General features: G+C 44.8%; 2 protein-coding genes across 2 annotated transcripts in view; one reads left to right on the top strand and one right to left on the bottom strand.

Annotated features, from left to right (window-relative positions):
• IGSF6 (immunoglobulin superfamily member 6) overlaps positions 1-7,805 on the top strand; it is a 39,184-nt gene extending 31,379 nt beyond the window's left edge. Inside the window, exons 5-6 of the mRNA XM_077449008.1 lie at positions 6,170-6,250; positions 7,250-7,805. Of these exons, the coding sequence (XP_077305134.1) occupies positions 6,170-6,250; positions 7,250-7,303 (135 nt within the window). The 3' untranslated portion in view covers positions 7,304-7,805. The remainder of the gene's footprint in view (positions 1-6,169; positions 6,251-7,249) is intronic.
• METTL9 (methyltransferase 9, His-X-His N1(pi)-histidine) overlaps positions 1-19,273 on the bottom strand; it is an 89,008-nt gene that overhangs the window by 38,876 nt on the left and 30,859 nt on the right. Inside the window, exon 4 of the mRNA XM_077449007.1 lies at positions 8,982-9,166. Within this exon, the coding sequence (XP_077305133.1) occupies positions 8,982-9,166 (185 nt within the window). The remainder of the gene's footprint in view (positions 1-8,981; positions 9,167-19,273) is intronic.

The raw sequence follows: 19,273 nt of genomic DNA, 5'->3' as shown, positions 1-19,273 counted from the left end.
CATTGTCATGTATACAGCAATCACTGCTATACAAATGCAGCAATTCCTGTGTAAATGACACTGGCAGTGAAGGGGTTAACCAGTGGGTGGCAGTGTAGGGGTTAAGTGTTCCTAGGGGCGTGTTACTAACTGTTGGGGGCTGGGCTTTCTTTTAGTGAACACTGATCTCTGCTCCAATCACATGGAGCAGAGATCAGCGTCACTTGTTGCTAGGCAGAACTGGGAGATGCTGTTTACAATGGCATCTCCTAGTTCAGCCACCCAGTGAGACGATCGCGGGTATGTCTGCGGCAATCGAGTCCGCGGGACCCGCGACCGGACTCACGGGGGTCCTGACCGGCGGCGCGCTCGCGATGGCAGGGCGGCAAATTTAAAAGGGACGTACAGGTATGCCCATTTGCCTGACTGTGCCATTCTGCCGATGTACATTGGCGTGCGCCGGTCGGGAAGTGGTTAAATGACAAGATCTAACAATCATGTGTAAGCCATCAGGTCCTGGTGAAAACAACACAAATAAATCACCAGGACCTGATGGCTTACACCCGAGAGTCCTTAAGGAACTTAGCCAGGTTATAGCCGGAACGTTGTTCCTAATTTTTATGGACATCTTACTGACTAAAATGTTACCAGCTGATTGTTGAAAAACCCCAGGGAGCATCAATGTTTACAAAAAGGGCAGACACATACCTGGAAACTACAGGCTAGTCAGTCTAACATCGATCGTATGTAAATTATTGGAGGGGATGATAAGGGACTACTGTATATGCAAGAATTGGCTGATGAAAACAGTATTGTGGTATTTAGCATAGATTTAGGAAACATCGTTCTTGCCAGACCATGCTATTAACATTCTAGAAGGAAGTGAACTGTCATCTAAATAAAGGGAGGCCTGTGGCTGTGGTGTATCTGGACTTTGCAAAAGCATCCGATACAGTTCTCCATAATTGTGTAATTAACTGAGGTCTGTCGGCATGGACCATAGGGTAAGCACATGATAGAAAACTGGTTACAGAGGTATGTTCAAAGGGTGGTGAAAAATAGCGAGCACTCTAGCGTGATAAGTGGGGTACCCCAAGGTTCTGTCTTGGGACCAATTTGGTTTAAATTTATTCATAAATGATAAAGAGGTTGTCATAAATAGTTCAATCTCAGTGTTTGCCCTGCCTAGCTTTGTATTGTCAGAAATACAGTGCCTTACGAAAGTATTCGGCCCCCTTGAACTTTTCAACCTTTTGCCACATTTCAGGCTTCAAACATAAAGATATAACATTTTTATTTTTTGTGAAGAATCACCAACAAGTGGGACACAATTGTGAAGTGGAACGAAATCTATTGGATTTTTGAAACTTCTTTTACTAATAAAAAACTGAAAAGTGGTGCGTGCAAAATTATTCGGCCCCCTTGCGTTAATACTTTGTAGAGCCACCTTTTGCTGCGATTACAGCTACAAGTCGCTTGGGGTATGTCTCCATCAGTTTTGCACATCGAGAGACTGAAATTCTTGCCTATTCTTCCTTGCAAAACAGCTCGAGCTCAGTGAGGTTGGGTAGAGAGCATTTATGAACAGCAGTTTTCAGCTCTTTCCACAGATTCTCGATTGGATTCAGGTCTGGACTTTGACTTGGCCATTCTAACACCTGGATACATTTATTTGTGAACCATTCCTTTGTAGATTTTGCTGTATGTTTGGGATCATTGTCTTGTTGGAAGATAAATCTCCGTCCCAGTTTAAGGTCTTTTGCAGACTCCAAAAGGTTTTCATCCAGAATGGTCCTGTATTTGGCTGTATCCATCTTCCCCTCAATTTTAACCATCTTCCCTGTCCCTGCTGAAGAAAAGCAGGCCCAAACCATAATGCTGCCACCACCATGTTTGACAGTGGGGATGGTGTGTTGAGGGGGATGAGCTGTGTTGCTTTTACGCCAAACATATCGTTTTGCATTGTGGGCAAAAAGTTCGATTTTGGTTTCATCTGACCAGAGCACCTTCTTCCACATGTTTGGTGTGTCTCCCAGGTGGCTTGTGGCAAACTTTAGACGAGACTTTTTATGGATATCTTTGAGAAATGGCTTTCTTCTTGCCACTCTTCCATAAAGGCCAGATTTGTGCAGTGTACGACTGATTGTTGTCCTATGGACAGACTCTCCCACCTCAGCTGTAGTTCTCTGCAGTTCATCCAGAGTGATCATGGGCCTCTTGGCTGCATCTCTGATCAGTCTTCTCCTTGTCTGAGCTGAAAGTTTAGAGGGACGGCCAGGTCTTGGTAGATTTGCAGTGGTCTGATACTCCTTTCATTTCGAAATGATCGCTTGCACAGTGCTCCTTGGGATGTTTAAAGCTTGGGAAATCTTTTTGTATCCAAATCTGGCTTTAAACTTCTCCACAACAGTATTACGGACCTGCCTGGTGTGTTCCTTGGTCTTCATGATGCTCTCTGCGCTTTCAACAGAACCCTGAGACTATCACAGAGCAGATGCATTTATACAGACTTGATTACACACAGGTGGATTCTATTTATCACCATCAGTCATTTAGGACAACATTGGATCATTCAGAGATCCTCGCTGAACTTCTGGAGTGAGTTTGCTGCACTGAAAGTAAAGGGGCCGAATAATTTTGCACGCACCACTTTTCAGTTTTTTATTTGCTAAAAAAGTTTAAAATATTCAATAGATTTCGTTCCACTTCCCAATTGTGTCCCACTTGTTGGTGATTCTTCACAAAAAATTAAAATGTTATATCTTTATGTTTGCAGCCTGAAATGTGGCAAAAGGTTGAAAAGTTCAAGGGTGCCAAATACTTTCGCAAGGCACTGTAACTTCACAGCAGGATATGGAAACCTTACAGGAGGACCTCAATAAAATAAATGGGTGGGCAACTACATGGCAAATTAGGTTTTATGTTGAAAATGTAAAGTAATACATTTGGGGGCTAAAAATATGAATGCAAGTTACTCGCTAGGGGGGGGGGAAGAACCTTTGGGGGAATCCAGGATTAAATAAGATTTGGGGGTTCAAATAGACCACAGGCACAGCAATAGCATGCAATGCCAAGCTACAGTGAGCCAAATATTAGCATGCATTAATAGGATATTAACCACCTTCTGAGATTTGGTGTTTACAAGTTAAAAACATTTTTTTTTGCTAGAAAGTTACTTAGAACCCCCAAACATTATATATATTTTTTTCTAACACCCTAGAAAATAAAATGGTGGTTGTTGCAATACTTTCTGTCACACCGTATTTGCGCAGTGATCTTACAAGCGCACATTTTTTAAATAAAATAAAAAATTTTGAATTCAACAAATAAGACAAAAGTAAAGTTAACCCAATTGTTTTATATTGTGAAAGATGATGTTACGCCAAGTAAATTGATACCCAACATGTCACGCTTCAAAATTGCGCCCACTCCTAGAATGGTAACAAACTTTTACCCTTAAAAATCTGCATAGGCAACATTTAACAAATTCTACAGGTTGCATATTTTGTGTTACAGAGGAGGTCTAGGGCTAGAATTATTGATCTTGCATTAAACTTGACATTTAAGAAGATATACGATAGCGATATATTGTACAAATACCAAATACAGTGGTAATTCTAGCACAGAGAGGAAACTATTCAGCTTCAGGGAGCTTAAAATGATAAATGCCAGTCATTGAAATTGAAGGAGAAGCGGTTTGAGCTTAAAGTAGTAGTAAACCGCAGTTGAAGAAAATAAAAAAAAATTCCCCTGCAAGGCAATTGCATATTGTGCTAGTATGCATTGCCCTCTAGAGGTGCAATGCGAGCGATGAGAGAGCTTCCTTCCGGATACGCAGCCTCCGGCTACATGAGTGGCCGGAGGCACAATAACATCACTCCCGCCGTTTACGGCATAAGTTCTAAAGGTCCGGCACGGTATGCTGGACCTTCAGAGCACATGCGCCGGTGACATCACTGGCTGCATGCACTCTGAACATCTCCTAAACCATGTTTAGGAGATATTCACAGTATCTGCAGATAAGCCTTATAAAAATAAAACTGAGTTTACTACCACTTTAACCACCCCACCCCCCCCCCCCCCTCTGAAGATTTGGCTGCTCAATGACCAAGCCATTTTTTGCAATACGGCACTGCATCGCTTTAACCACATGCCGACTGGGCCATAGCCAAAAGATGGCTACAGCGCAGTCGGCTTATTCTGGGAGGGCGTCCATGACGTCCTCACAGAATCTTGCTCTCGCACACCCCATGGGGCACGCACCAGGAAACATCCGATAGTGGCCGGTTACCACGCGATTGCTCTGTCTAATGACGGAGCAATCACAACAACAGACCAGCGTCACATCTGGTTCCTCCCTCCCCTCTCTGTACCGATCGGTACACTGTGAGGGAGAGATCGTTTGCAGCAGAGCTGTGGGCTGGATGTGTAGTGCCCACAGCGCTGCTCTGTGCCAATTCCAGCCACATTCTGACTCTGCCCAAACCCAAAAATGAAAATAACTTGATTTTGCAAAGAATTGTGGGAAAAAATTACAACTTCAAAAACCTCACCGTGACTCTAAATAACTTGGAATGTCTACTTTCCAAAAAGGGGTCATTTGGGGGGGCATTTGTACTTTCCTGGCATCTTAGGGTCTCAAGAAATGAGATAGGCCGTCAGTACATCAGGTGTGATCCATTTTCAGAGATTGGCATCATAAGCTTCTGGACTCTAAATCTGTCACCGACCAAATAATATACACCAATTGTAATTATTTTTACCAAAGATATGTAGCAGTATAAAATTTTGGCCCAAATTTCTGAAGAAAAATTACTAATTTGCTAAATTGTAACAGAAAAATACTCATTTTTTACAGAATTGTCAGTATTTTTTTGATTTATACCGCAAAAAATAATAAACCCAGAGGCGATTAAATAACACCAAAAGAAAGCTCTATTTGGGTGAAAAAAAAAAAAAAAGACAAAAATTTCATATGGGTACAGTGTTGCATGACTGAGCAATTGTCATTCAAAATGTGAGAGCACCGAAAGCTGAAAATTGATCTGGTTATGAAGGGAGTTTAAGTGACCAATGGTTAAATGACCAATTGCGTGGTCGTGCGACACTGTACCCAAACAAAATTGATTCCCCCCCCCCCCCCCCCCCCACAAATAGAGCTTTCTTTTGGTGGTATTTGATCAACTCTGCGGTTTTTATCTTTTGCACTATAAACAAAAAGAAGAAGAGCGACAACTTAAAAAAAATTTGTGCTATAATAATAAATATTCCAAATTAAAAAAAGAAAAAAAAACCCCCATACAATTTTTTTTCCCTCAGTTTAGGCAGTTATGCAAGGAAAAAAAATAAAAATATTGCAATAAGAGTATATTGATTGGTTTGCGCAAAATTTATAGCATCTACAAAATAAGGGATAGTATTATGGAATTTTTATTATTATTTTTTTTAATTACTAGTAAGGGCAGTGATCTGCATTATTTTTTATTGGGACTGCGATATTGCAGCGGACAAATTGGACACTTCTGACACTTTTTGAGACCATTGACAATTATACAGCGATCAGTGCTATAAAAATGCACAGATTACTGTGTAAATGTCACTGGGAGGGGTTAACACCAGGGGCGATCAAAGTGTTAACAGTGTTCCCTGGGAGGTGTTCTAACTGTGGGGGGGGGGGGACTGACTGACTAAGGGAAGGGAGAGGAGAGATCGGTGTTCATAATTAGTATAAACACACAAATCTGTCTCATCTCCCGAGAGAACCGGGATGTGTGCGTTTACACACACAGATCTGGGTCTCACTCTGTCATGAGCGATTGCGGGTGCCCGGGGGGCACGTGCTGCGTGCGCCTGCCTCCTACAGCATTTTAAAGGGCCGACGTAGAGTTACGGCAGTTCACCCAGGGGAGCCAACCTGCCATAGTAACTGCGGCGGCTGGTCCGGAAGTGGTTAAACCGCGTACTGGGTTCCCTACTGTCAGAGTGCCAAGAATGTGGAACTCCCTTCCACAATCAGTGGTGTGTGCCGGTAATTTAAAGAAAACTGTTAGATGGGCATCTTACTGAACACAATATACAAGGATATGGGAACTATTGACAAACACATGCACCCACATTGAATTAGATGGACTGGTGTCTTTATTCAACTTTGCCAGCTATGTAACTATTCAAATATATTTTTGCATTACAGAGAAGCTACAAAACTAGAAGTATTTTCCATGCAATAGCACAGGAATACCATAGGAGATATGATGGAAAAACACAGAAACGGGTAAGTCACATTTATAGAATATATTGTGTTTCTACGTTAGTTTCATGGAAAAGTAATAATGAATAAAAAAAAAAATACTATATATATATATATAGTAACTTCACATGAAAATGGAAGCAGAGGTTTTTACTTCTGCCAAGCATTGTTGCAGAAAGAGAACGCTAGCCAAAAATATAACAAATAGCCTATTAAAAGATAAAATAACATAACTAGCCAGAGATGTTCTGCCACTAGATGTCCTCAGTTCCATAGCCAGCATCATTCAACCCACTTCCTCTGAGCCCAGGTCTTCATGGACCCATTCTAGCCTGTGGCTGTACAGTGAAAGAGGAAGCAGCAGAGTGATTAGACAATTACAAAGCTGCAATAATTTGTGTCTTTTTTTATCTGCCTAGAGTTCAGATTTCAGATAACACAGATGTAAAGCTGCCCCCAGATGGCTCGAATCTCGGCTGCTTCAGCAAGGACTGGCTGAGTTTTGATCCATCTTTGGGCAGACTGATTGTACCCAAGTCAATCCATCAATCGACTTGGGTACAATCAGCATGTTGAATCTCCAGCATGTGATTACTGCCAATGGTAATAATCAAACAGAAGTCAAATCTGTGTTGCAATAGAAGGGTCTGGAGGCCAAAAAGAACATGAGCCTTGGCACAGTTAAGACTTTGGATAACAAATTCTGCTGGATAAATACATACCCAGTGCTCAGTAACTTGTACAGAACATTACCTGACTTGTTCAGGGTATTTATGTTTACCACACCAAATTACACTGAGAAAAAAAGAAATTAAACCAGCAAGATGCCAACTTCTGGAATTGGAGGCAGGGCTCAGCAGCTATAGTTATAAAAATCCACTGAATAAGGAAACTATACAGAACTGCAACACTTACCTCATATAGTACTGACAATAATGAAAGTCCAGTTAAGAACTAGCGCTTTAGTGCATTAGAATCAACAACATATTGCATCTAATATATATTTTTTATATATTTTAACAGAACCAGGTAATAGAAAATGATACCATCTATCAAAATACAAGTTATACGCACTGAAAGCCATAAAGGAGGACACTCCAAATATGATGCATGTTGGAGAAGATGCCCCACCAAGCATTTTCTAAATCCCTGAGGCTGCATTCACACCCGAGCGATCCAAAGTCGCGCATTTTTACCACGTTTTTGTTCAGTTCACCAATGTAAAAGGCAGAAAAACACCTATAATCTGCCCCAAAGAAGCTCATGTTCTTTTTTGAGCTTAGGGCGCTTTTCAGACATTTTGCTTCAGGTGACCAAATGCTCAGCTGTGAACAGGTGCCATTGAAATTAATGGGATTTTGCTTGTTGGGCGTTTTTCAGGTGTGTGTGTGTGTGTGTGTGTGTGTGTGTGTGTGTGTGTGTGTGTGTGTGTGTGTGTGTGTGTGTGTGTGTGTGTGTGTGTGTGTGTATGTGTGTATGTGTGTATGTGTGTATAAGTAATTAGTATGTGCATCAGCAATTGTTGCTTAATCTTTATTTAATTATTTTGTATAATAGTAAAGTTCTGACATTTACTTTACAGAGAGTAGGCTCTTTATTTTTTTAAATGTATATCTTATTCACAGCTACATTTTTTTCAATGCTTATTTAGAAAAGTTAAAAAGATTAGCATGAGTTTATTAAAGCTCAACTTCAGGAAAATGAAAAATCTACACTTGCAGTGGTGCTCCCATCCCACTGCAAGAATGAAATGCTCATTTTTGCCTAGGGTAGCAGTAAAGAACACTTTTACATACATTATACCTAGCTCCTGCAGGCTCCTCCTCCATGTGAATGGTCTCTCAAACGCAGCAAAAGCAGCTGGAGAAGGCCATGTACACATGCTGCGAAATAAAGTATTCCCCGGTCAAGTAAATGGGATCAGAATGCAGCAGTGGGGCATTTACAGGGCTAAAACAGGCAGGCAGTGAGGCAACCGATCGTATTTTCACTGCCTGTTAAACACCTCTGAAAAGCAATCCATCGCAGATCACTTTTTCAAATGGGTGACATGGGATCTAAACTTAGCCTTAGCAATACGCATCATGATGATGACTACATTACAAAAAATTCTGACTTTTCTTAGCTCTCAGCAGTTTTTGAACTGTTCACTAACAATAAATGGTACGAGCATAACCTGGTCTCAGAATATTAGTGGGGTTCATTTAGCACCACTGATTCTACAGTAATTGTTTTTTTTTGTGTATGTATATATTTAAATGCGGCACTAAAAAAGTTTCTAGCAAAACCCTTTTTCTTGCCCAAGATTAGCATGCAACTCAAGTTTGGAGCTAAAGTCTATACTGTGAAGCCCCTCAATCCTCTTCTGAGCCAGTCTAGATGAAAGGTACTTCCCAAGTGTAGTTTTTTTCCATAAGTCCAAATAAGAAAACTTTTGTGCCTGCAAGTCTGTAAACTTCCATGATACAAAGAGCGGCACTGTCTGTCAAATTGGCAGCTGAACCCTGTACATTACACCAAGACAGCAGATCTGAAGGTGAAATATGCTGCTGAGGCTGCTGTGGATTTCAGAAGTGGCGATACACAGATTGTGGTCAAACCATGAAGTTTTAACAACTTGCAATTGTGTCTAGGCGGGAAACAGACTGAATCCGTTTGTCTTGAAACTGGAAATGACCTCAAGATTATTTTTTATTATATGATGAAAAGAAACACAATCTATGAATTTAAGTGAAAACACATACCAGTCACTTACCATTTTCTACATAAGGGTGGAAAGGCAGGACTAGGGCCAGTATAACACGGCCTTGGGTTGGTTCAAGGACACTTCTCATTTCCTTCAATAAAGTGACAGGCTGGTGGCATCGGTCAAGGAGGTTTAAACAGCTGATGATGTCATACTGGAATCCTGTCCTCTGCCATTCATCGATATTTAGCACTCTACCAAAAGAAAAAGCATATGCATTACTAACCTCACTGCTTTATCAAAAGAGCGCAAATAAGAAAATTGAATATTAATATCCAAGAAGCTGGAAACTGTGGTGTTGGCTGAAACGAGTACAGTGAGTGTAAAAACGAATGAACTTTGTGGCCCCATCAGCAATGCTTCCCTTTCTCTACTTGTCACTTATAAAATGTACAATGAAGAGCTATAAGCAATTCAGAGTGAATATATAGGGAAAAGGTCCCTTGCTGAACAGCCACATGATCAAATGTCTAGCTGCTAGTTACATAATGTCAGCTGAAGGAAGAATAAGATATCTTAAAGGACAACTGTATTCAAATATCAGCCCATAACCACCTTTAACCAAACACTGCATTAACCAATAGCTAGGTATATGGTTGTGTAACTGTTTGCTACATCAGCACTTTTTCCCCCAGGATCAATAAATATTAAACGCCATTGTTTAACAATTTTTTTATTGTAAGGGGGCAGGATAGTTAGCAGGGGAGGGGAAGTGTGTGGCAGGATGATTCTGCTAAGGATCCTTGTTAATCTGGTCAAAGATGGATACCTGTTGAACGGGCCAAATTTCGATCCACCTATGACCAGCTTAAAGTGGATGTAAACCCAATTCATGAAATTTGACCTGGGCACATCTGTAGTGTTTACTTATCTCGCGCCAAAGCCCACGTCTCGTGTCTTTTTGCTGCTCGATCCTATGGTTATCAGCATGATCGTTTCTGACAAGCGGAAGTTTACATCCACTTTAAAGCTCAGAAGATAATCAGTACAGCTGCTGATACTCTAACAGTTAACCAGAGCAGAAAAACAATAGCTGATAAACAGCCAGTGCATCACCGCCTTTATATGAGTGCTCTGCACAATTGGGATATGGAGTTAAGCTCATGTCAAACCAGCATGTTAATGACCCGCTGAGATGCATCAGATATGCACAGATTAAACTGAAAAATCATTCCCCACCACAAAAGTGTATTCACGTAGAGCAAACGTCACCAAAACTTTTCAGTGTGAGGACCACAATCGCATTTCTTACAAATATTTGAGGCCGAAAAAAGACCAAGTTAGACTTACCGGTAACTTGTTTTCCAGAAGTCTTTCAGGACAGCACCTGAGAGATAGCGACTCCACCCTCCTCGTTAGGAAACACCTTCTTCCTCCAGACTTTAAAGGGAGGCGCCTCCCTACCACACATCAGTTGTAGAAGAGAACCTCCGGCCCCGGCTGGAACACATAAACACATACGTTAGTCACAGCGTAGCATAATATAATACCATAGGGCGGGATGCTTGCTGTCCTGAAAGACTTCTGGAAAACAAGTTACCGGTAAGTCTAACTTGGTCTTTCCCAAGGCGTCTTTCAGGACAGCACCTGAGAGGATAACAGAGACTTACCCCTTAGGGCGGGACAACAGCTTGCAGGACCTTTCTGCCAAACGCCTGATCGCTGGCAGAAGTGAGATCCAGTCTATAATGTTTCACAAATGTGTGAAAACTCGACCACGTCGCCGCCTTGCAGATCTGCTCAGGGGTGGCACCAGCTCTCTCTGCCCACGTAGACGCCAGAGCTCTGGTTGAGTGTGCACAAATTCCTGCTGGAGGAGATAACCCTGCCTGGGAATATGCCTCTGAGATAGCTAATTTCAGCCATCTAGCTAAAGTAACTTTAGAAGCCTGAAAACCCTTTTTTCTTCCTGAGAAAAGTACAAACAGTGAATCTGAACGCCTGAAGGACTCCGTCCTTTTTAAATAACTCAGCAGAGTCCTTCTGACGTCCAAAGTATGGAAAGAAGTCTCCTTATTTCCTTTGGGGTTAACACAAAACGTTGGCAGTACTATGTCCTGTATACGGTTCTGAACTGAAGCTACCTTCGGTAAGAATTTTGCATCTGTTCTAAGAATAACTCTGTCAGGAAAAATAGAAAGATATGGTTCTTTAATTGACAGAGCATTTAGCTCACTGATCCTGCGTGCAGAGACAATGGCAATCAGAAACACGGTTTTTAATGTGAGAAACCTAAGGGAAGCCTCCACAAGAGGCTCAAAAGGCCCTTTTGTTAGAGACTGTAGGACTACCGACAAATCCCATCTAGGAAAAACCTTAACAGGAGCTGGCCTAGATCTTTTAAGAGCTCTAAAGAACCTGATCACCAGCGGATCTGAGGCCACAGATTTTTCTAAGAACACCGTCAGGGCTGTTACTTGCACCTTCAGGGTACTAACTGCCAGTCCCTTGTCTGCACCATCTTGTAAAAACTCCAAGATGGAGACAAGGCTCCCTGTCACCTGGGCGGCTGACAAACACCAAGTTTCATAACGCTTCCAGACCTTAGAATAAATGGCCCTCGTAACCCTTTTCCTACTTGCTAAAAGGGTCGAGATCAAACGGTTGGAAAACCCCTTGCTCCTAAGGAGCTGCCTTTCAGAAACCAGGCCGTGAGAGCCAGGCTGGCCACTCCTGGATGGTTCACTGGGCCCTGCAACAACAGATCGTGTCTGAGGGGCAGACGCCAACAAGGCTTGATTGCCAGGCCTAGAACTGTCGAAAACCAAGCCCTTTTTGGCCAAAAGGGCGTGATTAGAATAACTGGTACCTTCTCCCTCTGAATTTTTCTTAAAATTAACGGGATTAACTGAAATGGGGGGAAAGCATAGCAAAGACGAAATTCCCATGGATAAGCTAGCGCATCTGTGCCCAGCGAGCCATCGCGACTGTCCAGGGAAAAGAACTGGGGAACCTGGGCGTTCACCCTTGAGGCGAACAGGTCTACTTCTGGTAAACCCCATTTTCCGGCAATCATTGTGAATACCTCCGGATTTAGAGACCATTCTGCTTCCCGAATAGCGTTTCTGCTTAGGAAGTCCGCTACCCTGTTTAGATCCCCTTTTAGGTGGACTGCTGATAGGGATAACAAATGTTTTTCCGCCCACCGAAGAATCTCCATGGCCAGTACCTGAAGCGACCTGCTTCTTGTACCCCCCTGTCTGTTTAAATAAGCCACTGCCGTGGCATTGTCTGTTAGGACCTGGACGTGATGGGACTGCAGTTCCTGAACAAACAACTCCAGAGCTAAGGCAATCGCCTTGAGTTCCCTCCAGTTTGAGGACCTTATTGTCTCCTCTTTGGCCCAGGACCCCTGAGTGAAACGTGTTCCTAGATGGGCTCCCCACCCCCAGGAACTGGCGTCGGTTGTTAGTCTTTTCCCGACTGGAAAAGCCCAGACTAACCCTTCCGATAAGACCTCCTGTCTTTTCCACCACCATAGGGACCTTTTTACCTGAGTTGACATTCTCACCTCTGCCTCTAGGGATGCCACTGTGTGATCCCAAGATTTTAGAAGGAAAGCCTGCAGACACCTGAAATGCATTCTTGCCCACTGGACTGCTGGCATTGCTGAAGTCAGAACTCCCAAAGCTGACATAACCTGTCTTACTGTCAGATTTTGGCTGGTCTGTAATAAAGACACTGCACCGGAAATCCTGTCCTTTTTGTCTAAGGGAAGGAAGATTTTTTGCTCCACCGAATTTATTAGAAACCCTAAAAACCGAATCTCCTGAGATGGGTTTAGGGACGACTTTTGGAGGTTCAAAATCCAACCCAACGCCTCCAGATGGCTGCGAGCTTTGCCTAGATTGGTCTGCAATTCCTCGCTGGATGGGGCGAAAAACAGCAGATCGTCTAAATAAGGAATAACTGCGATTCCCTGAAGACGCAGTGGCGCTAAAGCTTCTGCCATTATTTTGGTAAAAATTCGGGGAGATGATGACAGGCCGAAGGGTAGGGCCCTGAACTGGAGATGATGAACCATACCCCCCAACCTCACCGCCAGCCTGAGAAACTTCTGAGACTGGGGAGAGATCGGAACATGTAGGTATGCGTCTTTTAAATCTACTGACGCCATAAAACATCCTGGCGTCAACAGGTTTCTGACCGAAAAAATTGAGTCCATTTTGAACTTCCTGTACCTTATGGACTCGTTTAAAGGTTTTAGGTTGAGAATCAACCGAAACTTCCCTGTCGGTTTCTTTACTAGGAAAACATGGGAATAAAACCCCTCCTGCTGTTCTTGCAGGGGTACCTGTACTACTACGCCCTGTTGCATCAGTTCCTCTAGAGAGGACTTCATGGCCAGGGCCCTTACTGGATCCCGCGGGGTGTTGGTAATCAGGAACCTTTTTGGGGGGTCGTTGACAAACTCGAGTGAGTAACCCTGCGCGAGAGTGGTCAGGATAAACTGATTTGAAGTTATCCCTGACCACTGCGGAAGAAATTCTTGTAGTCTTCCGCCCACCCGCAGAGACGAGTCATTGCGATTTTTCGGCCTGTGTAGGAGGACGGAAGAGAATTCTGCCTCTACCCTTCGGCTTCGGGGCGGACCAACTTTTCCTTCTCCCTTGCAACTTGCTGTCCTGATCCTGAGTTTTTTGAGGTCGAAAAAGACGCTTTGGTACCTGCTTTTTCCTTTTGACCGGAAAGGATCTCTTTTTATCGGCTGTCCTGTCAAGAATATTATCGAGGTCAGAGCCGAAGAGCAAGTCTCCTGAAAAGGGTAACCCACACAGCTTATTCTTTGAAGCCGAGTCACCCGGCCAGGTTTTAAGCCATAAGGCTCTTCTTGCAGCATTAGTTAGAGCTGCTGACCTGGCTGATATCTTAATTGCCTCAGCTGAGGCATCTGCAACATAGGCCACTGCCGTAATCAGGGTAGGAAAAGAATCTAAGATTTCCTGTTTAGGGGAATCTGCAGCTATATGTGACTTTAACTGGTTAATCCAGTATTCTAAATTTCTGGCTACACACGTTGTGGCCATTGCTGGTTTTAAATTGCTCATAACTGATTGCCATGATCTCTTGAGCAAAAGATCCATGCGTTTGTCCATCGGATCTTTCAAAACTCCCATATCCTCAAAGGACAGATCTGTGGACCTTGAAACCTGGGAAAAGGCGGCATCCAGTCTGGGCACCTTGTTCCATACTGCTGCAGGGTCCTCCTCGAAAGGAAAACGCCTTTTGTAGGCTTTGGAGAAAAAGGGCTTTTTCTCTGGATCCTGCCATTCTTTCCTAATGGCCTCAGAGATGACCGGATGAACTGGGAATGTTCGGCCCTTAGGCTCATCCAACCCAGCATACATGCGGTCATGGAGTGATAATTCCTTTTTCTCCTCACTTAAACCAAGCGTAGCATGAATGGCTTTAAGGAGCCCATCGACCTCTTCAAGGGACAGTTTGAATTTAGAGGGGGCTACCTCAGAATCCTCCAACTCCTCTTCCGAATCTTTAACGGAAAGAGCAGTGGACTGCTTTTCCCTATCTGAAGGGTCTTCAGGCAGAGATTCTAACACCGGGATTGAGAGAGACCCCTGGGAAGACTCTGAAGTGGAAGGCTGACTAGCAGCCGGGTTTGCTAGTGAGTCACGAAAATTCTGGATCGTGGCGTACAGCTCCTTCTTTACAGAGGCCACCAGATCCTCACATACAGAGGCAGATTCCTCTTTAACTAAAGAAGTAATGCAGGGACTGCATAAGGTTTTCTTCCAATTTTCTCCCAGCTTGGCCCTGCAAGAAGGACATCTTTTCTTTGGGTCAGAGCTCTTAGCCTATGAAGAAAAAGACAAAAAAGGGAAAAAAAACAGGGAACCCTTAGTGAGACCCAGTCTCAGCTTTGATAGGGATCACCACACAGGTGCACTAAGAAGAAACCAGTCAGCTTCTAGTGCCCAGACAGGCCCCTTGCCACCAGGGGGGAAAAAAGAAAGGAGAGAGCGAGACCAAACGCCAGGAAATAGAAAAAGAAAGGCAGACTTTAACTGCTGCCTCTTACCTGGGCCTTGCTGGTGCCTGTGCCTGTCCCCACCGCTGCAGACGCTGAATCTTCCATAATCAGCTGTGCAGAGATCCACTTGTGGCTAAACGCCGCCTCCGGAGTCACGCCGTGCAGCTGCACCGGACCGGAAGCGGAAATAGGCACCAGCACCTGTCCTCCCTCCTCCCCCCTGCGTCCACGCCGGAAACGACGTTTCAGCTGACCCGATGACCCGCTCTGTCACTTCCGGCGCGACCGCCGAAAACAAACATGGCGGCGGCACACGCGCGCCGCCGCGCCTACGAACGTGCGGGCCACCGAGTCTTCGGCTCTCTCCGAGCACAAGAGGGGAAGAGGAGCCCGCTTGCTACCGCTGACGAGGCGTGGGTAGGTCGGGAGGACAGCGGGTCTCTAAAGGAGGAAAAAAAAAAGGGAAAGAAGCCTAGTCCCTCAGGAACACCTAAGAGAAACAGACTCCTTCCCAAAAGGTGTTCCCTCCGGGCCGGAGGAAACACAAAAACTGATGTGTGGTAGGGAGGCGCCTCCCTTTAAAGTCTGGAGGAAGAAGGTGTTTCCTAACGAGGAGGGTGGAGTCGCTATCTCTCAGGTGCTGTCCTGAAAGACGCCTTGGGAAAATAGGATTTTTTGCACTCACTGTAAAATCCTTTTCTTTTTAATTCACCGACCGACACAGCTATTCTCTGTAACTAAATGGGTTGTATAGCCTGCCATTAGGAGAAACTAGGCAAAATTGTTACACAATACACAGGCGGGCCCAGTGCTATCAACCCTCCCCACTGCTCCCAGCAGCTTCAGTACGTCAACAGTATAATGTAGAAAAAAGGAGGGGTAGGAGCTGTGTCGGTCGGTGAATTACAGAGAAAAGGATTTTACGGCGAGTACAAAAAAAAAAATCCTATTTTCTCTTATATTCCCCGACCGACACAGCTCCTCTCTGTACCTAAATGGGACGTCCCCAAGCAGTGCCAAACGAGGGGTGGGAAAAACAGCATAAAAACTTCATCCACCATGGCAAGTGGGAACTAGTAAAACTAAACCCACAAAAAAAAAACAGCAGTGTGTGGAAAAACCCCACTATATAACCAGGTATCCTCAACAGGAGTGATCCCTAAGTAGTAATGCAACAATGCATTAACCAAAAAACAGTACTGTGTTTTTATTAAAAAAAACAGGAAAAAAGAAAAAATTAAAAATTGCAACTACACGGCTGCCTGCAAAACTTTGCGGCCAAAACAGGCATCAGCCGATGCACTGACGTCTACCTTGTAGAACTTGGTAAACGTATGGACAGACGACCAGGTCGCCGCCTTACACACCTGAGCGACAGATGATTGGTGTCGGAAAGGCCCAAGACGTTCCGATTGCTCTTGTAGAGTGGGCCATCACCGGAAAGGAAGGCACCTGCCCCTTCAAGGCGTAGACTTGTACTACAATCTGTCTGATCCACCTGGAAATGGTGGCCGACGAGACCGCCACGCCTTTCTTAGGATCCGGCCACCGAAACAAACAGTGAGTCTGACTTCCAAAGGGAAGCTGTGGTGGACAAGTACCCCTTCAGAGCCCTAACCACATCTAGAGCGTAAAGGACCACCTCTTTGGGGTGCTTCGGCTTAGGACACAATGATGGCAATACAATGTCCTCTTTGATATGAAAGGCCGAAACCACCTTCGGTAGAAAGGACGGTTGCGGACGCAACACCACCTTATCCCTGTGGATGACCAGATAAGGCGACTTGCAGGACAAGGTCGCCAGTTTCAAAACCCTCCTGGCCGATGTGATGGCCACTAGAAAGACCACCTTATGTGAAAGGGTCAGCAGAGGAATCTCCCTGATATTCTTAAACGGCAGCTTCTGAAGCGCCGACAATACCAGGTTCAAATCCCACGGAGGTAACGGAGGACACACCGGAGGGACTACATGTCGCACCCCCTGCACAAAAGGTACTCACTAATGAGCGAGACGCCAGGGGTCTTTGAAAAAAAAAAAAAAAAAGACAGCCAGAGCTGAAATCAGCCCCTTGATGGTGCTCAACGCCAATCTCTGGTCTACACCTTGCTGCAGAAACAGCAGGATCCTGGATACAGAGAAGGAGCAGGGATGCCACCCTTTCTCTTTACACATGGAGATGTAGGCCTTCCAAATACGATGGTATATCTTCCTGGAAGAAGATATCCGCGCCCTCAGCATAGTTGGAATCACAGAGTCTGGCAGACCCCTGTTCCTCAATACCTGGCTTTCAATAGCCAGGCCGTTAAAGCCAGCGATGGTAAAGCAGGGTGAAGGATTGGACCTTGAGACAGGAGGTCCTCTCTCAACGGCAGTCGCCAGGCGCACCAGGTCTGCGTACCAGGCCCACTGAGGCCAATCTGGGGCAACCAGGATTACTGGAATCCCCTCGGCTTCCACTCTGCGAAGCAGACGTGGCAACAGTTTCAGCAGAGGAAAGGCGTAGATCAGCTGGTACTGATCCCACGGAGCCACCAGCGAGTCTGACGAGTCTGCCCATGGATCTCTTGTCCTGGACACAAATCGTCACCTTCCGATTGAGCCGGAGGCCAATAGATCCACATCTGGTGTGCCCCATTTCAGGCACAGCCGCCTGAATATCTCCAGATGCAATGCCCATTCTCCTGGATCCAGCATCTGACGACTCAGATAGTCCGTCTGCCAATTTTCCACCACCGGGATGTAAATGGCCGTCAGGGCCGGAATGTGTCGCTCTGCCCACCGAAGTATGTGAGTGACCTCCCGAGCAGCGGCTGAACCTCTTGTTCCCCCTTGGTGATTTACGTACGCCACAGCAGTGGCCTTGTCTGACTGTATCCTGGTCGGACGCCCTCAAAGACACGCCGACCATGTGTGGAGGCACAGCCTGATCGCTCTCAATTCGAGCAGATTGATAGGCAACTTGGATTCCTCCGTCGACCAGAGGCCCTGAGCCGACTGAATCCCCATCACTCCACCCCAGCCAGGCAGACTGACGTCCGTGGTGACCACCGTCCATTTCAGAGGAAGGAACGATTTTCCGCCCTGAATCACCGGGGACCTCAACCACAAGATCAGGGAGTCCCCGACTGGCTGGCTCACCTGGATCTGCCAATCCAGGGACAACGGAGATCTGTCCCATTTTGTCATGATCTCTTTCAGCAGGACTCTGGTGTGGAACTGGGCATAAGGTACCGCCTCGAAGGAAGACACCATGAGCCCCAGTACACGCATGCAAAAGCGGAATGATGACCACTTGCGGTTCAACAGTAGTTTGACCGCAGATCTGAGAGTCAGCAATTTGTCTGAGGGGAGAAAAACCCTTGCTTCCCTGGAGTCCAATAGTAACCCCAGGTACTCCAGACGCTGAGTCGGTACCACCACCGACTTCTTTAGGTTGAACAGCCACCCAAACGCTTGCAGGGTCTGCAAGGTGGTCACCACATCCTCATCTAATTCTGAGGTGGAAGAAGCTCTCAGGAGGAGACCGTCTAGGTAACCCACGATTGCGATCCCACGTTGTCTCAACAACACCAACACTGGAGCCATTACTTTGGTAAAGACTCGGGGGGCTGATGCCAGGCCAAAGGGAAGAGCCACAAACTGGTAATGGCCTTCATTGACTGCCAAACACAGAAACTTTTGATGCCGAAGGCATATGGGTATGTTCAAGTAGGCCTCCTGAATGTCCAAGGATGCCAGGAAGTCCCCTTGATGGAGTGCAGCCACTACTGAGCGAACGGATTCCATTCCGATTAAGAAAAAGAAGCTGCGCTGAAGATCATAAAAATATGTGATATATGCTCATATGCCATAAATAGTGCTAAAATAAAACTAAAATAAATCATTACCAATGTGAAAAAACATATTTCCCACCATGTATACAAAATTATTGATACGACAAACTTAAATGAAAATAAAAAGCGATGATAAGAAACAAATGTATATAGTCCAAAATTGAATGAGAAGCCGATGGTTAAATATAGAGGCAGGAGGATAAGAAAATAAAGCTTCAGTCCACTTAGGTGACACCGCACACAACACCCTCAGAATATGAAGCAAGTGCACCAAGGAAAGAATCCTCCACCACTAGATCCAGTGAGGCTTACCAGCTAGCCAAATCTCTTTTTAAGGAGATCAAACGTGCCTGCAAATTTAATCCCCAGTCTGGAACTTTGTATCAATATACACCACTGGTAACTCCAATCTGTATATCTCCTCATTAAAGCGTCAGGTGACCATATACGTAACAATCGGATCAAAAGACTTGTCACA

The sequence above is a fragment of the Lithobates pipiens genome, unplaced genomic scaffold, assembly GCF_037356315.1.
Source record: "Lithobates pipiens isolate NorthernLeopardFrog02 unplaced genomic scaffold, aLitPip1_a1.2 Scaffold_22, whole genome shotgun sequence".
In the NCBI taxonomy this organism is placed as follows: domain Eukaryota; kingdom Metazoa; phylum Chordata; class Amphibia; order Anura; family Ranidae; genus Lithobates; species Lithobates pipiens.
Note: the sequence above shows the minus strand (reverse complement) of the source record. Positions and strands in the feature narration are given on the sequence as shown.